Source organism: Ceraceosorus guamensis, assembly GCF_003144195.1.
Source record: "Ceraceosorus guamensis strain MCA 4658 unplaced genomic scaffold IE81scaffold_67, whole genome shotgun sequence".
In the NCBI taxonomy this organism is placed as follows: Eukaryota; Fungi; Basidiomycota; class Exobasidiomycetes; order Ceraceosorales; family Ceraceosoraceae; genus Ceraceosorus; species Ceraceosorus guamensis.
The window spans coordinates 17,139-32,888 of NW_020290062.1; the positions used below are offsets into that span (position 1 = coordinate 17,139).

Genomic DNA, 15,750 nt, shown 5'->3' on the forward strand with positions numbered 1-15,750 from the left:
CATGCATCTATATATATAGAGCGCATACATCATAGCGTAGCGCATTTCGCGGTGTATGCGCGGCACGAACGAGTCAATTTCACGTGACCATCGATGGAATCACGGTCATGAGTCACGTGAGTGCAAGTCCAAGTCGAAATTTTGGTGGGGGGATTGATTGGCATATCGCGAACTGAAGAACGAACCACATCCACTCAAGACTTGACTTTCGGGTCAGCGAAGCTCTCTCACTACACGCGGCATCCGTCGTTCGTCCTTCGACCTGACACTAGTCTTGATCGTCATCATCCACCTGCTCAGTGTACGAGTGGCCGTTGCCTTGTCCAGCGAATCAAGACTCTTTCGTCATAGCAATCACGCACCCGCTTGCGAGGATGCAGTCAAAAGCGGGCGCAGGCGCGGGCGCGGGCCAGGAAGCAGGCAGCACCTCCATCTCGACCTCCAGCGCGACCTCCACCTCGTCCTCTTCGCTCACCTCCACTCTCGTCTCATTGCAAAGTCACCTATCCAAAGTTGATCTTTCTAGTCCCGTGCTGTCCCTCTCCTCAGGGGACAATGCGCACAGTCTTCTCTCCCTCAAGCCTTCTCTCATGCTGGAGTATCTTCAAGCTCTCTCTCTTCTATCCTCTTTCCAACTATCCAATCGTTCCATCTCCTCCGTTGCCAATGACAATCAAGCAAAAGAGTTGGTCGTCGCTTTGATTAGGATTAGACTTTGTTTGGAGAGGGTCAGGGTACTGGAACTTAGAGCCAAGCCCGGCATCGATAGAGTGGTCAGAGCGGCTGAAGAGAGTCAAAGTAGGATCAAATTGGCCAAAAAATCGGGCGATAAGCAGACGGATGAGGCTCGGGTGCATGGAAATGATGATCATGGTGAGCGCGCAGTGGCAGCCATCCTGTTCCTACCACGAGCGAGGGTGCGCGGATGGAGGTTGGAGCGGCGCTGTGTAAAGGAGGTGTATGCGATGAAGCATTTCCGATTTGCCCCGTGTGCAGTCCGCTCGGGGCGTCCACTACTTCGTTCACGATGTGCTCACCAACCTCCCACTTGCCTCCTCGCTTCCTCACCAGACTTGTTATCCTTTAGGCCCAATCTTGACGCATTCGCCTCGATGCGACCCTCAAGTGATGCTCAGGACGATGCCCCTTCTCGCTCCAGCAAGGACGGCATTTATCGTCCACCTCGCCTAGCTCCCGTTCCCTACACTGGCGATCGACCACGTGTGCGACGTGGCGCGGACCAAGTCGAAGGCGGAGGCATCTCTTCCGACGAAGCAGAAGCGGACGGTCCAGATTCGTCCCGTTCAAGATCGAGAAGAGCATTACCTCGCAACGCATCCTTGCTCAACGATTTATCTCAAGGTCTCTCCTCCCTACCGTACGAAGCCTCATCAAGCGGATCCGGAGGAGGAGCTCTTCAAGGTTCTTCCTCCGCAAGCACATCTCACCGAGCTAGAAAGTTGGCCGAGATGCAAGAGTACGAAGAGTCGAATTTGACCAGATTGGCCACTTCTGGTAAAGAAGCCAAGAGGCGTAGAAAGGAAGAGGAGAGCTTGGCTTTGGGAGGTGGAGAGAGGGGTGGTGGAGCTGACAGTCTCATGAACGAATTTGGAGGACTTTTGAGTTCTAGAGGAGGAGGAGGAGGAGGAGGAGCAGGTGGGAGTGGAAGAAGGAAGAGAATGGAAAAGGATGCGTATGAGGAGCTCAGAGGAAAGGGAAGAGACAAGGCGCTGGATAGAGCTAGAGGCAGGAGGGGAGATGCCAAGGGCAATCCTCAATTCTTGGACTCTGCTCAGACTCGACCTGCATCGCTCGGCAAGAGCAAATTCAAAAAGGATCTCAAAAAGGAGAGGAGCAAGAGACGATCATGAGGGTCCCTTTTACGCCGCATCGAAAATTTCCAACATCAGACCTGGAACGTCGTGTGCTCCCATCTTGGGCCCCCATTCTTGTGTGCGTACATCCCCCCAACAATGGTCTGTGGGCATTGCCTGTTCAGACTGCAAGAATGTTTGTGCGGGATATGATACACTTTTTCTTCGGGACGAGCGCATCGCGTCAAGACAAGACCATCTCTGCATCTTCCAATGACGATCCCTCTCCATTCGCATCTCTCTTGACCTCCTCGTCCGCATCCCGCTCTCCCATCTCCTCGTCGACGCGTCCAGCGCGCTTTGGGCCTTCGGCGGTGGGTCGCGAAGGAGCAAGAGAAGCGGCTTCGGCAGACTCTTTATCCATCTCAGCTTGAAGCGCAGCGTACTTTCTTTTCAGCTCGTCCAGCTCCTTCACCATCTTTGACTTGTCTTCAGTCCATCTTTCATGGCGGGGGAAAGGAGGAGGGGCGCAAAAAGGCCGTGCAGAATGGGTCAGCTTGGCTAGCGTCGGGCTTGATGGCAAATAAACGAAATCTCCTTGGTCGCTGCACTCACTCTGCTTCGGCTTTTGCCATCGCGTCGTCCGTTGCGTCCTCCTGCGCGCATCGCGAGGCCAGGAGAAAAGGAAGAACCAGAGCGTGTTAGCGGTCGAGTGGGGCGCGAGGTGGAATTACACGACCTTGCCATTCTTACGCCACGATCGCTCGGCTGAATTTGTGACATGTCGCGCAAGCTCCAAGCACCCTCTCACGCCCCCCGCTCTCTCTCTCTCTCTCTCTCTCTCCCCTCCCCTTCGATTTTTCGACTCACCTGATCATCCAGCGCATCCTCTTGCCTTCCCGTAAGCTTCTTCGGCAAAAAGTACAGCGCATGCTCGTCCCCTCTCGCTTGCACACCTACCGGACCAATCGCATTAGGCACCTCCTTTGCGCGTTCCCTCTTCTCCACCTGCACATCCCTCAACCTGCTTCCCACTGGCGTGACCAGAAAGCTGGCCAGGCGGTGCTTGGAAGATCTGAGCGCGTTGAAGGCGCTTTCGGAAGAGGAGATTCTGGATGCTTGAAGGATGATTTGCGACTCGAGTTGCGATAGACGACGAGCGGATTCGACTAGACGCTCGTTGGCCGCTCTCTTGTTTGCCAAACGAGACGCTAGTTCGGCTCGACGCTTGGCCTGACGTCCCAACAAGAACAAAAAGGTGCGAACATGCCATCGGCTGTCAGCCCTCACTTTTGCGGCCGTCATTCGCACCTCGCACCTCGTGCCCCCCAAGTTGCGAGCTCTTTCCAGCGCAAGTTCTACCATTGGCTATTTTCCCTACTTGCACAAGCAACATCCAATTCCCATTCCAAACGCGCACATACACTCACCCCTTCCCCACTCGCCATCCTTTCATTCTCTTCCTTTGCTTTGCCCAATGTGCTATTGAGCATGCCAAACATTCTCTTGCCCCTTTTTGCCAGCTCATTGTCCATGCGAGGTCTGACTCTCCTCTCATCTCTATAGGCCGGCGCGGCCGCTGATTCCTTGTTCTCTCTCTCCCTGATCGGGCTCGTTTCCGAACGCGACGCCTGCCCCTCTTCTATGGGCTGATCCACTTTACCAGGCGCAAGCGTCGCAGAGGTAGGCTCCTCTTCAGCAGCAGCAGCGTCCGTCATCGCGACGTCTGCTTGCTCCTCTCTTTTTCGTTCGTCAAGTCGTGAGGAATCCCTGGCAGCTTTTGCGCCCGCAGCTCTACGTGCTTGTCTAGCTGAAGAGCGAGTTGAAGGGCCCTGAGCAAGTTCCGTCTTTGACATTTGCAGATCTTCTTGCGTATCTCCGATGACAGGCGACACTGATGTGGCTGGCTTGTCTTCCAGTGGCGCCGTGACAGGCTCTGATTCGTGACCTGCCACTTCCATCGCTGTGTGCTTCGTTGAATCGGAAGCAGCAGATTCAGCCGCTCTGCGTCTAAATGGAGGAGCATCACCATTAGGTGCAGCTAGGACGACAGGATCGGTCTCGATTACTAGCGCTATCGGCTCTTGTGCTGCCTCACTGCCCTGAGGATTTTCACCCTTCGCGGGCGTGCTATTGTCCTCGATTCCAGAGACAGCTTCGGTATTGGCCTTGACCGACTGCGTCTCCACTTCTACTGCAGGTGGTATGTGGGCAGCCTTTGCGTTCGTTGCTGATGATATCTGCCCAGCTTCTGACTGCGATGACTGGTCTGGCTCGACCTCCTCCTCCTGCACCTCTTCGTCGTCATCATCTCGAGCACCTTCTTCGTTCTTCTTCGATTTGGCGCTCTTGCCATTGCTAGATGTGCTGGCCTCTGCGCAATTCGAAGCTGAGCCATTGCCCGCAGCGGCTACTTTTCTTGCGCTAGCCCTACCCTTTCCCTTTCCCTTTAGGCCTCCTCCACTGCTGACTTGCGGCTCAGCTTGCCCTCCAGCATCATCCATCGCTACTTTTGCTTCCTTTTCTGCCGTTTGAGCTCCTTCAGAAGCGTCGTCGATCGCATCTTTGGCTGATCGAGTGGACCTTGTAGATCTCGTGGATCGTGTCGACCTCGTCGCTGGCATCTCGACAAGCTCGGCCTGACGTATTAGGCCGCAGATTGGGTTCTGCTCTTCAATCGAGATGGCCAACGGTCTGGACGGTGCGTGGACTGACCTCCGAAAGCATGCGCGAGAAGTCGAGGGGAATGTATCGCAAGCAAGCGAGACATGTATGCTTGGAGTTTTGAAACGTCGTGGATCGCAGTCAGGAGCGCGAGTCAGCAGTAGACTCAAACTGATGATCAGACGGATCACGCACGTATCGTCAAAAGATCACGAACGTAATCACGAATCACGAATGCTGCGTGCATGCATGGGGTCAAGTCAAGACTCGTGACTCAAGAGTCACGAGTTTTGAAGCTTGCAGAGACTTTTTTAATTCGTCGCATCATCAGCTGCCTAGCCGTGCTGCGAACGCGATCTCTCGACAAGCGATATCATCTTGAATCTCGAATCTCGAATCTCGAATCAAATCAGAATGTGGTCTGAATTAAAAAGATTTCACATTCTGCATCACGTGCCGTGAAAGGTGGCCAGCTGCATAATATTCAAGAATCAAAAATTCGAATTCGAACGGTTACACCCACGCAAAGATCATGCAGCTTCAGCTTCGTCCCTGCACAGAGAATGATGCGCGGGAGCACCTCCAAGCTCGTACATTGGTCCCCTCGCTTCTGTTCTACCTTTTCCATGACCCCCGCCCCATTTGCCAAGGAGCTCAGCGTGGATGACTGACTGGGGCCCGATCTGTCGCATAGTCGGATCTCGAAGCGTTCGTGCGCATGTCTGTCGGTGGATGCACAGCGGTGGGTGGCAGGCAGCTCTCTCCATCGAAGGGTGATCGATCAGATGCGACAAAGTGTACAACAAGGCGTGAAGGATCATGGAACCGGGGCGCGTCTTTGCGTGCCTGGTCTTCTTCGTTGGTAGGGGCAAAGGCAATCTGGATTCGGTGCTTGGAGTACCTAGCTCTTCTTTCAAGCACCTCAAACAAGTGAGCGAGCATTCCCTCTTCCTAATCCTCTCCCTGGCTAGGCGCTATCTGAAAAGGCTGCACCTTGCCAAACCTAGCGTCAACTTGCCCTCCCGCACGCGTCCCTCCCAGAAGCCGCAACGCTAGTTTCATTTCAAGCTCCCACCCTCAGTCCAAACTGGTTCCAAGTGCGCAATTCATTCTTTTTCTTCCGTGCGTCTTTTCAAAATAGCCAAAGGTCCTATCGGCGCGGAGGACGCTTGTTCCGCGTCCGATGTCCCTCTGCGTCTCTGTTCCTGCCCACGCTGTGCCTTTGCTCCGTTCTTTGCCTTTTTTTCTCCTCCCTGCGCATACGGCACACCTTGACCTTGTGCCTTCTGTTTAGCAGCATGCTGAGCTTTGCCAGATTTCGCCGCGAGCGCCTTGGGTCCCGTCGGGGTTGCGTGCGCTTCGGAAGGTCCATCAGCCGTGATCGGAGCGACGTGCTTGTCCTTCTTCTTGGAACGCCCTGCATCAGCTTTCGGACCCGTCGGCGGCGCTTGTTGAGTTTCATCCTTTGGTCGAGATGGACCCTGCGCTTGTGCCTTGCTGGTCGTCTTTGATTTGTCTTTCTTGGGTGTCGAGCCGACGCTCGAGGGTATCGCACTAGAGCTGGAATGTGTCGCCGCTTCCTTTTTTGATTTCTTTGGACCTTTCGGCGTGTCCAACTTGTTCTGGCTCGACGAAGGCGCGTGCCCAGAAGAGGAAGAGGAAGCGTGCGCTTGAGACTTCGACTTTTTGGAAGATGCAGAAGCGGCAGCTGCCGCTGCTGCGGCGGAGGCTTGTTGTGCTCGTAAATGATCTAATAACGGAGTCGTCTTTTTGACGTTTGCACCGGCGCTGGACGATTTGGACTGCAAGGCTTCGCCCGACAGAACGCTCGATGCACCTGTCGGAGATTTGGAATGTGTGAAGATTGCGTGGGCAGACGGAAAAATCACATACGCGCGACTCACCCTGCTGATTTTCTTTGTCTGCAGCTTCACCTGCTCCTGCCGCTCCCGGATTCTCTAAAGCAGCAATGAAGCCTAGATACGTCGCATCTGCAGAGGCAATCGTGAGCACGAAGACGATCCATTCAGCCAACTTGGTCCAATGCGTCCGACTCGGTAGCTTTCTCACACGCACCCTCGTCGATCGTTCCCACTCTCGCGTCCGCCTTCTTAGCCTTTTCCATGCCAGGCACCTTTTGATTTGGTGCGAATTCCACAATCGCAGTGTACTCGTTGCCTAGAGTGCATTGGATGGAGCGCGGCTTAGCAGAAAGCGAGCAAAGAGGAGCAAAGTGGATGGTGGTTGGAGAAAAGAAGAGGAGGTCTTTGCGCACCTTTAGAGTCCCTAAAACCGTGACCATCGAAATTGCGATGAAACTCGACGAGGGCTTCGAGGGAAGTGAAGCGAATGTATGCGCGCGAGTGTCGATGTTGGACAGTGCGAGCGTCATTCAGGGTGCCTTGACGACTGAGGTGAACAGGGTGTGGCTGTCATCAGTTTGAATGATCGTACGCGCGTGCAACTTTCCGAAGTCGAATCGGCGCAAGTGCTCATGGCGCTTTCGCGCTGTGTTTTGGTGTCGTGCGACCCTCGCACCTTTTCGAGCACGCACACACGCACGCATGCACGCACGCACGCACGCACGCCCGCACTCACCTCTCCTTGATCTTGCCCTCGACAAAGCGCTTCCACTCGATCGTCTGTTGCAGCGGCGTGTGCATCTGCCCCGCTTCTGCGCTCGTCTGACTGTTGATAACCTGCACATCCTCCAAGTCCCTCACCCAAGGTCTGACCACATTCCAAAATATTTCCTCAGGAAGATTAGGTGGCAGCCTCCTAACGATCACTTTTAGCTTCTGTAGAGGAGCTTTGGAGCGAGATGCGCGATCTTTGTCCTTGTCCTTCTCTTTGTCCCTTTTGGACTTTGATTTGGACGATGGTTTCGATTTGGACTTTGATTTGGAGGTGTGGGGAGCGCTCTGCGTGTTCGGATTGGTTGGAGCAGATGCGGGTTGAAGTGTTGATTGCGCTTGGGATGCGAGTTGAGGAGACAAGGCTTGCGATTCTGCCTTTTGGGCTGCCGAGTTGGGGAGGTGGAGCTTGTTGTGCGAGTCGTGCTGCTTGCTCTTGCTCGTCTTTTCGCCTCTTCGATGCTTCCCATCCTTCGTCGTCGTCGTCTCCTCCTCTTCCTTTGAAGCTGCTGCCCTGTCCCCAGCTTCCAACATCTCCGACTTGTCCGCTACGCTTGCACCTTTGCCCTTCGCATCCTTGTCCTTGTCACCCTTGTGGGTGTGACTGTGGGGTGGTCGTCTGCGCTTCTTGTCTTGGTTGGCTGAAGCGCTGGCAGCAGCTCCAGACCCAGACACAGAAGGAGCAGGAGCAGGAGCAGGAGCAGGAGCAGAAGCTGACATTGCACCGTTGGTGTGCCTTGAATGATGCCCGCCAGCAAAGAGAGACGAGAGGACAAGGTGGTGAATGCTTGCAAAGTCGACTCACGAAAGCGGCTATAATGTTTGAATCGAAGCGTGAACAGACAGACGGGCGCAGAACGGCGGCGCGTGCGTGCATGCATGCATCACACGCATGGATCTCTTGCGCGTCCCACTCTGATGACTCTTGACCGCCTTTGATGTTGATTCACGATTGTGACATGTGACTTGTCCCGCGGGAACGCGACCCAAATACGCGCACAGCAGCAGCACGCGACAATCGAATCGTAAATCGTGAATCAACCGCTCCGAAGTGCATGTGCATCACGCGAATGACTTGAATGACAAAGCACGCGCGAGTCAGCGGACATCACTTCAAGAATCGATGCTGTCCATCCAAACACGCACCGACGCGACGAAGACTCGCGACTGGTTGCGTGATGACCATGATGCTATTCAGTGATTGTCATTCACGTGATTCATCGTTCATGGCATGTAGCATCCCCCACTTGCTTTCTCATCCCATCGCCATCCACGCTTGACTCTTGTACGGCAGCAGCAGTGGCAGTGGCAGTGGCAGTAGCGCCAGCATGGAAGGGACAAATGTCAGCTACCAATCGCACCACCACCACCACCACCGCATCTCGTCCGTGCAAGCCCATCAATGAGCGCAAGATCACCTCCCACTCTCGTCGACTCAACGTCCCTCATCGCGCCCAAAGAGTCCTGAGCAACCTCGAAGGATTTTATCCGAAAAGTGGACGAGATCTTGCAACAGGCCATGTCACCAAAGACGAGGCAAAGTCAAAGGCAAACGAAGGGGAAGAGGGGCGAAATGGTCGGAGCGAGGAGCGTGAAGAGCGAGAGGAGGGAGGGATGATGTTGGCTATACGAACGAATCGACGTGCGCCTGCGACGAGTGATTGGAGAAGATTTGGGAGGGAAAGGAGGGCAGCAGAGTTGCTAGGACAGTTACATGGACAGGGAAGGTCTGGAGAGAAGGCGAGGAGCTACGCGTACAGGCCCAAACAGTCTCACTTGCAGTGGACACGATCTGAGCAGCAGCAGCTGACAGGCAATGCAGGTCCAAGCTCGATCAGAGGAGGGGACAAAGTGGTAGAGCACAATGCAGAGGGTGAGATCAACCCATCTAGTCAACCTGTTACTGTTACAAGGAGGGACTCGCTGCCAGCTGAGGTGGAAGGGATGTCCGAAGACGTGGAAGACGAAGAGGAGGATTGGTGGCGCAATTTGCCTTCGGAAGAGCAGATCATCAGCAGTGTTGCTCTTGCAGACGATTCTAAAGAAAGGTCGCTTCAAGACAGGGGTGCATCCATTGTCACGATGATGACTGATCAAGAGGTGCGAGCATCCCGGTCTGATGAGATCGATTCAAAAGAACCTCGCACCTCAAACACCGACGTCAAGATATTCGGTGCACCTCCAGTGCCGCTATTCTCAGCACGCGCAGCGACAGAAAGAGCATCGCTCACTTCCAGACAAGGCTTGAAGAGGAAGGATAATCCCCTGACCCATTTTCACCACGACAGCGTCGGTTTGAGGACAACGCACTATACGTGAGTCGTGCCTCTTTCATCCACTTCTCTACTCTATCTGCACATTGGAGCTGACGCGATGCGCAACGTGGTGAACATATGTAGAACGTCATCGACGGGTCATCAGGTGTCCAATAGGTTAGGTCCCGGCGCACCCGGTGCCACTTGGTGGGATACGCGTTTGCAAAAACTTCGTTCACAAGCTTGCGAAGAGGAAAGCGATCTTTTCAAAGGTATCGTTGCCTACGTCAATGGCTTTACAGGAGCGAACACAACGCGAAGAGAAGTGGTGAGGTTATTGCAGATGCACGGTGCCAAAGTCGTGTGAGTTGCGGGGAATGGTGCGCCTCGCACTTGCAATTTCCAAAACAAACTTTTCCCTTGATCGCTCTTGAGTGGCGATTGACATTGTGCTGATGCTGCTTTGCGACTCTTTTGGAACGAACATGGGCCGAAAGCATCATGCCTTCAGCAAAGACGACGCACATTTTTACGGCCGCTTTCCTTTCCGCATCCAAAGCGCACAAGGTGCTTGTCAAAAGACGAGGCGGTCTAGGTCCCAAGATCCTGCACGTGCAATGGTGAGCTATTTGGCATACCTCTCGAGTGTCTTTTGCGTAGGAGCTTGAATAGCTCACTATCGTGTAGAAAATTTGCAACATTAAAGGGTGTTTGATAGTCTGGCGACAGATCCACCTCGTAGACAGACTGAGCACGTCTATTCCATCCTCAACCCTCCTACACGACACGAGGAAGCATCTCAGCCGCACTCGCTCTCGACTGGATCGACATCCGCGCCCATGGCGTCTCATGGAGAGATGCGAAAGGCTGTGAAAAGGGTAGTGCCTGCTACTTTGACAACCTTGCCCCATGCACCCGACGCGCGACAAGGAGCCTATAAAGCTCAAAGAAGCCTAGCGGACTTTATGGGTCCACCTGCGAAAGCGTCGACGTCTCAAGTCGCGCAGTTGCAGACTAGCAAGACGATAAAGCGAGAGCAAGAGCAGCAGCCAAAGTCGGTCGAAAAATGCACCTCTACTGCTGCTGCTGCTTCTGATGCGACTCGGAACAAGGGGCGAACAAGCCAGCTGGCTGAATGTGGTCAGAGGAGAGGAGGTGGTGCGGACGAGCTATTGCGCGGAAAGGTTCGGACCGCGGAGAAGGGCGCTGGTGGGAGCGCCCTTGGGGCAAAAAGAGCAAAGATACAACTACCGGCATGGAGAATGCTCGGCAAGTAGAGCATCCGTTTGGCGAGAGAGAGAGAGATGAAGGAAGCATCATTGTAGCGATAGGCCGGAGCATTTGTAAAGGGACGCGCGCGCGCCCTCCTGCGAACTTTTGTATCTCGATTACCGTACTGCGATCGCTTAATTTGGGGGCTTGGCACTGAATTTTTTTTTGCCGATGGAGAATGAAGTTGGGGCTTGGGATGCGACGGAAGGTGTGCGATGGAGATGGACGAGTCTCGGCTCTGCAAGCTGGTTGGAAGCCGCAATGATCGAGTCGCACAGTCGAACAGGGTTTCAAAAAAACAAATTCGGAAAAACTGAATTTGACCTGCAAGAAAGCCGAGCAAACGAAATACTTGAAGCAGGGGGCCGAGCGGCTGCAGCAGTGTGCGTACGGAGCAAAGTGGAGCGTTACGTGCAGAAGAGGAAACGCCGTTTAGACTCTTTTCTGTACAAAGTCTCTTCGACGCGAGGTGCATGTTTGACGAAGCATCTACAGGAGCTTGGGAACTGTGAGTATGGAAGCGAGCAGCGGGGTCGAGGATGAGATCAGCCTCGCAGGAATCATCGCGTATCCTCCAGAGACATCGATTGGCATGGAGAAATGATTGGGGTTTCTTTCTTGCTGCACTCACGGTACTGAACATCGCTCTTGCAGCTGCTCTTCGTCGTAGAGTTCGTAGGCTGGTACAAGCCGTGAATCAAGGGACCTCTAGTATGATAGTAGTACCAAACTTCGCTGAGGGATGTGCCGTTCTTGTTGCAGCCGATGTACGGAACACCTCCATGCTTGCTCGTCAAGACATTTTGAATAGAGGCTAGAGGATACGTCGTCGTGCTGGATGGAAGAATGGAGGCGGAAGCGAGCCAGTCGTAGGTTGGCACTGCTCCACACAAATGATATCCCTCATCAGCTCTCTCTTGCGGGCGACTTTTTGTTTGTGAGGGGAAGCAGGAAAAGAGAAGAAGAACTCACGCCTCTTGAATTGCCTAACAATCTCTTCGAAATAGCCCACCAGAGCAGCAGAAGTCTGGTTCATGCCGCGCGTAGGGATTTGACATTTTGCTCTCAAGGTGCTGAAACAGGTTCCGTGCTTGTTGTACTCGTGATCCCAGAAACTAGCATCATCTCCCGAAATGTCCTTGTAGTAGGTGTTCATGTAGTTGAGCGTAGAAGGAGCGTACTGAGCCAATTGAGCTTTGATCTGAGCACCGTCGAATTCGGGAATACCGCTGTCTTTTGTGCAGTATTGAGGGTAGGAACCATCGCTATACGACGAAGCAAAATGTGCGAGCAGCTGTCAGCAGGTCATGGCTTGCATATGTTCCCAAACTAACTCTTTCCCCTTTACCGGCTAGAGAAGTCCGGGACTCGCACGCACCAGTAGTCGGGCCACAATCCGTGAATGGTGAAGCTGTTGTTGGGTCCTTGTCCGACGTGAGAATTGCTGGTCCAGAATTGAGTGGCGAGGACCAATCCAGATTCTTTGAAACCGGCTTGCAGAGCTCCGTTGTAGCAGCACGTGCCGAAGGAGGTGGGGTCTACGACTGGATCTGCGGTGCAGGATAGCTTGGGAGCTGCTCGGACGCACGAGTAGGCATCTTGAGGAGCTGTTGGGCTGAGTGCGAACGCGCCCGAAGCGAGGGTGAGAGCGGAGAGGAGGAAGCGCATCGTGCGGAAGGAGTCGACTGGGTTGGGTGATGTGGCGCGAGCGAGGATGGGAAAGAGGGGGAAAGGAAGAGGTCGGCGGGGAAGAGAGGCGTGTCTACACTCTCTTTCCCCAGCGCACCTTATATGTTCTTCGACGAGGCCATCTTAGCAAGATGTTCGATTTGATTGCACATTGGCACGTACAGTGTACGTACGTTGGAAAGGAGGAGCCCCCCCCCCCCCATCCTGATCCGCGCTAAGGACGCATAAAACGTTGAGAAGAAGCCAGGCACGTTCGCCTCGGACCAAAGGCCGAAAGCTCCGCTTTCAAATTGCACAACATCCTGCCCTGCCGCCAATCAAGTTTCGAGCGCGTGGGTCGGGCATGTATACCGAGGTCACGATTCAAAAGCCACTTACTCGACTAGACTCTTGCTGAAGGCAGGCACCACAGCCATGCTGTTGGCGAGTCGGTACCTGCGTTCAGCAAGTCAATCGTGTATCACAGAAGCAGAAGAGGGAAGAGGCACGTTGAGCGCGAAAGGAGGGGCCGAAGCGAGCAAGAAGTGAACGTGCTTGAGCGGGCAATCCTCCGATGTGCATGCGGTGTGATCGAACGGGGGGGAGGGCCTGCAGGTAGTGAATACGGTACAGTAGGTAGGTAGGTAGGTACATGCACCCTTCAAGCACGCTAAGCAAGCAAGTCTGTGCTTGCTTATCGTGAGCGCAGGAACGAGTCGCAGCTAGGCGATTTGGTCGGAGTTTGAGTGGCTGCTGCGACGAAGAACGAGCTGATCCGGCCTCACCTTCCACAGTCACGAGTTTGCTCTCTTACACTGCCATCCACTCGAGCCTATGTGCAAATGGCTGCCTCCCCCTCTGTTCGTCGAAAAGGGCAAGAGGCAAGCTTACCCAAGTCGCGGACAAGACGCCAATCGGAAAGCAATCGTCATCAGATTCCCGCTAAAGAATGACGCTGCGCACAGGCTAGCACATAGGGGTGGGTTCAAGGCAACAAGACTATGGGCAAAAGAGTGGGTCAAGACTGGATTTTGGGGGGAAGGGGGATGGGAGATTGTTCGAAGCTGATCCTGTCTTCGTGGGGAATGACGAGGACGCTTTTAAGGAACGTGATGATGGAGAGAGCGTGGGGATTGGATGCATGAGCGTCGCTGGTGAGTCGCAAGCTGGCGGACGGAGCGGCGACATCGGCATCCGAATGGCCAATAGCATCCTTTTGAATCAGCACGTCAAGTACCGATGCTCTGAGAACGTCTTGAGAACGAAGCGAGATAGCCGCTGGATCATTCGCTAAGGCCTTTGCTCGTCGTTGTGGCGAAGTAATCTGCTCTTGAGCAACTGTCGAGCCAAACCTCTCGTCTTGGGTCCTCGCTTGCCGAGCCAAGAAGTCCTTCCATACTCTTCGCGCTTGACAGGAGGTGTGCCGCTGGTCTCTTGGCCCGACTTTGTGTCTTTGCCGTCCGAAGCTTTGTATCCAGCAGTACTGCCGTCAGGTCCGCCAGCGCCTGACCCGCTTCCAGAACCTCCATTCGATCCGCCTCCCCCTCCTCCGCCTCCATTCGCATTTGCCAAACCACCACCACCGGCTGCAGCATGGCTGACCGTCTTTTGAGTAGTGTCTGCTTCGGCGTAGGGAAGATCGCCGCTGGAAGCGGAGCCGGAGCCGGTACCAGAGCCGCCACCGGCACCGCCGCCGGAACCACCACCACCACCGGCACCGCCTCCTGCTCCTCCTCCAGACCCTCCTCCGCCCGTTGAGCTAGATGGCTTGCTGTCGGAACTTCCCGTTCCAGATCCAGCTCCGCCACCGGCACCACCTCCAGCACCACCGCCTGATCCTTGACCTGTCGAACTAGTTGGCTTGCTGTCAGAAGTTCCAGCCCCAGTTCCAGCTCCACCGCCGGCACCGCCGCCTGATCCTTGACCGGTCGAGCTTGATGGCTTGTCGGTGCTTGAGCCATTGGCGCCGCTGGCACCGCCTGTCGCAGCATCGCCAGATGGACTAAAGGAGCTTGGACTGGAGCTGCTAGCACCGCCACCAGATGCTCCATCGGCGTTCTCGACCACACCTTCTTTGATGCCTTCTTCGTCGGGCAGGTACCAGGAAGCAATGTCGATCTTGCCTTCTTCCTTGAAGCCCAGCCAGCTGAAAGCGGCTGCGCTGAGGTCGGTAAAACCAGGTCCTCCGCAGCTTGGACATTGATCGACAACCTTGACGATGACTTGACGTCCTACGAGCTCTTTCGGAGTGGCAGTGCCGTTCGTCATGGTGCCAGCAAGACGCTGGATGACCAGGAATTTGCCGCAGTGAGCACCATTCTCGTACTGAGAGCCATCCAGTGCGCATGTAAAGTCCGTATCCTTGAACGCGCCAATCTGGCAGTTTCCGCCAGCGCTTTGACCCTGCGCGGAGCGAGTCGAGAAGGAGTCAGCAGACCAAGTCGTGCACGTTCGAGAACGCACGCCGCATTACCTACTCACCCAGAATGTTCCCTTGCCAGTAAATTGTTTGCCTTCCTTTTTGCCGGACCACGATCCTTTGGCGATGTCTTTGGGCGCGCAAGTGCCCCAGCCCCATGGAATCATGTCGTTTTCGTCCTTCTTGCATCCTGGACCGCCACCAGCGCTAGGAGTCGAAGTAGTATTGGTAGCGCCTGAGGTACTTCCTCCCGCACCTTGCGTAGTCGAATCTCCGGGGGTGCTGGAATCGCGAGATGGACTCGACGAGCTGGTGGAGGAAGGCGAAGTGTCGGTCGTACTTCCGCCAGCAGCGCCTCCGGCTGCTGCGCCAGCCGTCTTGCTCTTCTCTTCTTGGCTCTTATTGGACTCGCTGGTACTTCCACCCGAGCTGCTTCCACCCGAGGAACCGGACTTTTCGGAGCCCGACTTTTCGCTCTCTTTGGTCTTCTGCTCGCCGCTCTTCTTGGACTCGGTCGTGCTGCTGTTCGTGTCGGTGCCGCTTGCAGAAGAACCTCCGCTCTCTTTGCTCTTCTGCTCGCCGCTCTTCTTCGTCTCGCTGCCGCTCGAACCCGTGTCGGTCGGGCTGGTGGAGGAAGGCGAAGTGCTGGGGCTAGTGGAGGATGGGGAGGAGCTACTCTTCTCCTGTTCCTTGCTCTGCTGCTCGCCGCTCTTGTTCGACTGGGATGTGCTGGACCCTACGTCGCTGGATGGGCTAGTCGAAGAAGGAGAAGTGCTAGATGGGCTGGTCGAAGGTGAAGAGCTGGTCGAGGTGCCGCTGCCGTAACCAGCACCGCTGCCTTGGCTGCTCTTCTCTCCAGAGCTCTTCGTGGTGTCGCTGCTGCTCCCGCCAGAGGCGCTTCCACCGCTCGTCTCTTTGGTCTTTTCGGCTTCTTTGCTCTTCTCCTCCCCGCTCTTTTTGGACTCGGACGAGCTTCCGCCAGTGCTGCTTCCGCCGCCACTTTCTTCCTTTTTCTTTTCGTGCTC

The 15,750-nt window shown here is 54.9% G+C and overlaps 8 protein-coding genes across 8 annotated transcripts in view; 3 read left to right on the forward strand and 5 right to left on the reverse strand.

Annotated features, from left to right (window-relative positions):
• Positions 1-374: 374 nt before the first annotated feature.
• On the forward strand, positions 375-1,871 carry IE81DRAFT_349237 (hypothetical protein; the record flags this gene model as incomplete). Its single annotated transcript, XM_025516366.1, has 2 exons — positions 375-873; positions 1,072-1,871. 2 exons carry the CDS (start codon positions 375-377, stop codon positions 1,869-1,871), a joined length of 1,299 nt encoding a protein of 432 aa, XP_025367600.1.
• IE81DRAFT_325555 (hypothetical protein) lies at positions 1,647-4,718 on the reverse strand. The gene is made up of 4 exons (XM_025514554.1): positions 3,245-4,718; positions 2,685-3,047; positions 2,430-2,470; positions 1,647-2,314 (listed from the first exon to the last, which is right to left on the reverse strand). Exons 1-4 carry the CDS (start codon positions 4,436-4,438, stop codon positions 2,059-2,061), a joined length of 1,854 nt encoding a protein of 617 aa, XP_025367601.1. The 5' UTR covers positions 4,439-4,718; the 3' UTR covers positions 1,647-2,058.
• Positions 4,719-6,504: 1,786 nt separating this feature from the next.
• IE81DRAFT_293400 (hypothetical protein) lies at positions 6,505-6,841 on the reverse strand (the record flags this gene model as incomplete). Its single annotated transcript, XM_025511997.1, has 2 exons — positions 6,505-6,656; positions 6,754-6,841. Coding segments are annotated over 2 exons (240 nt in total), but the record flags the coding sequence as incomplete, so codon positions are not given.
• Positions 6,786-7,917, reverse strand: IE81DRAFT_220838 (hypothetical protein). Its single transcript, XM_025511044.1, has 2 exons — positions 7,077-7,917; positions 6,786-6,907 (listed from the first exon to the last, which is right to left on the reverse strand). The coding sequence occupies exons 1-2, from the start codon at positions 7,829-7,831 to the stop codon at positions 6,871-6,873; spliced, it is 792 nt and encodes a 263-aa protein (XP_025367603.1). The 5' UTR covers positions 7,832-7,917; the 3' UTR covers positions 6,786-6,870.
• A 317-nt stretch (positions 7,918-8,234) lies between these two features.
• Positions 8,235-10,281, forward strand: IE81DRAFT_221125 (hypothetical protein). The gene is made up of 4 exons (XM_025511048.1): positions 8,235-9,426; positions 9,511-9,729; positions 9,864-9,986; positions 10,054-10,281. Coding segments are annotated over exons 1-4 (1,317 nt in total). The 5' UTR covers positions 8,235-8,452; the 3' UTR covers positions 10,055-10,281.
• Positions 10,282-10,940: 659 nt separating this feature from the next.
• Positions 10,941-12,523, reverse strand: IE81DRAFT_325558 (ribonuclease T2). Its single transcript, XM_025514555.1, has 4 exons — positions 12,017-12,523; positions 11,611-11,903; positions 11,270-11,518; positions 10,941-11,144 (listed from the first exon to the last, which is right to left on the reverse strand). Exons 1-4 carry the CDS (start codon positions 12,304-12,306, stop codon positions 11,128-11,130), a joined length of 849 nt encoding a protein of 282 aa, XP_025367605.1. The 5' UTR covers positions 12,307-12,523; the 3' UTR covers positions 10,941-11,127.
• Positions 12,524-13,983: 1,460 nt separating this feature from the next.
• IE81DRAFT_221020 (hypothetical protein) lies at positions 13,984-15,176 on the reverse strand. Its single transcript, XM_025511047.1, has 3 exons — positions 14,788-15,176; positions 14,249-14,709; positions 13,984-14,150 (listed from the first exon to the last, which is right to left on the reverse strand). The coding sequence occupies exons 1-3, from the start codon at positions 14,890-14,892 to the stop codon at positions 14,066-14,068; spliced, it is 651 nt and encodes a 216-aa protein (XP_025367606.1). The 5' UTR covers positions 14,893-15,176; the 3' UTR covers positions 13,984-14,065.
• A 245-nt stretch (positions 15,177-15,421) lies between these two features.
• The window catches only part of IE81DRAFT_220885 (hypothetical protein), a 1,654-nt gene continuing 1,325 nt past the window's right edge, over positions 15,422-15,750 (forward strand). Inside the window, exon 1 of the mRNA XM_025511046.1 lies at positions 15,422-15,750. Coding sequence (XP_025367607.1) covers positions 15,504-15,750 — 247 coding nt within the window. The 5' untranslated portion in view covers positions 15,422-15,503.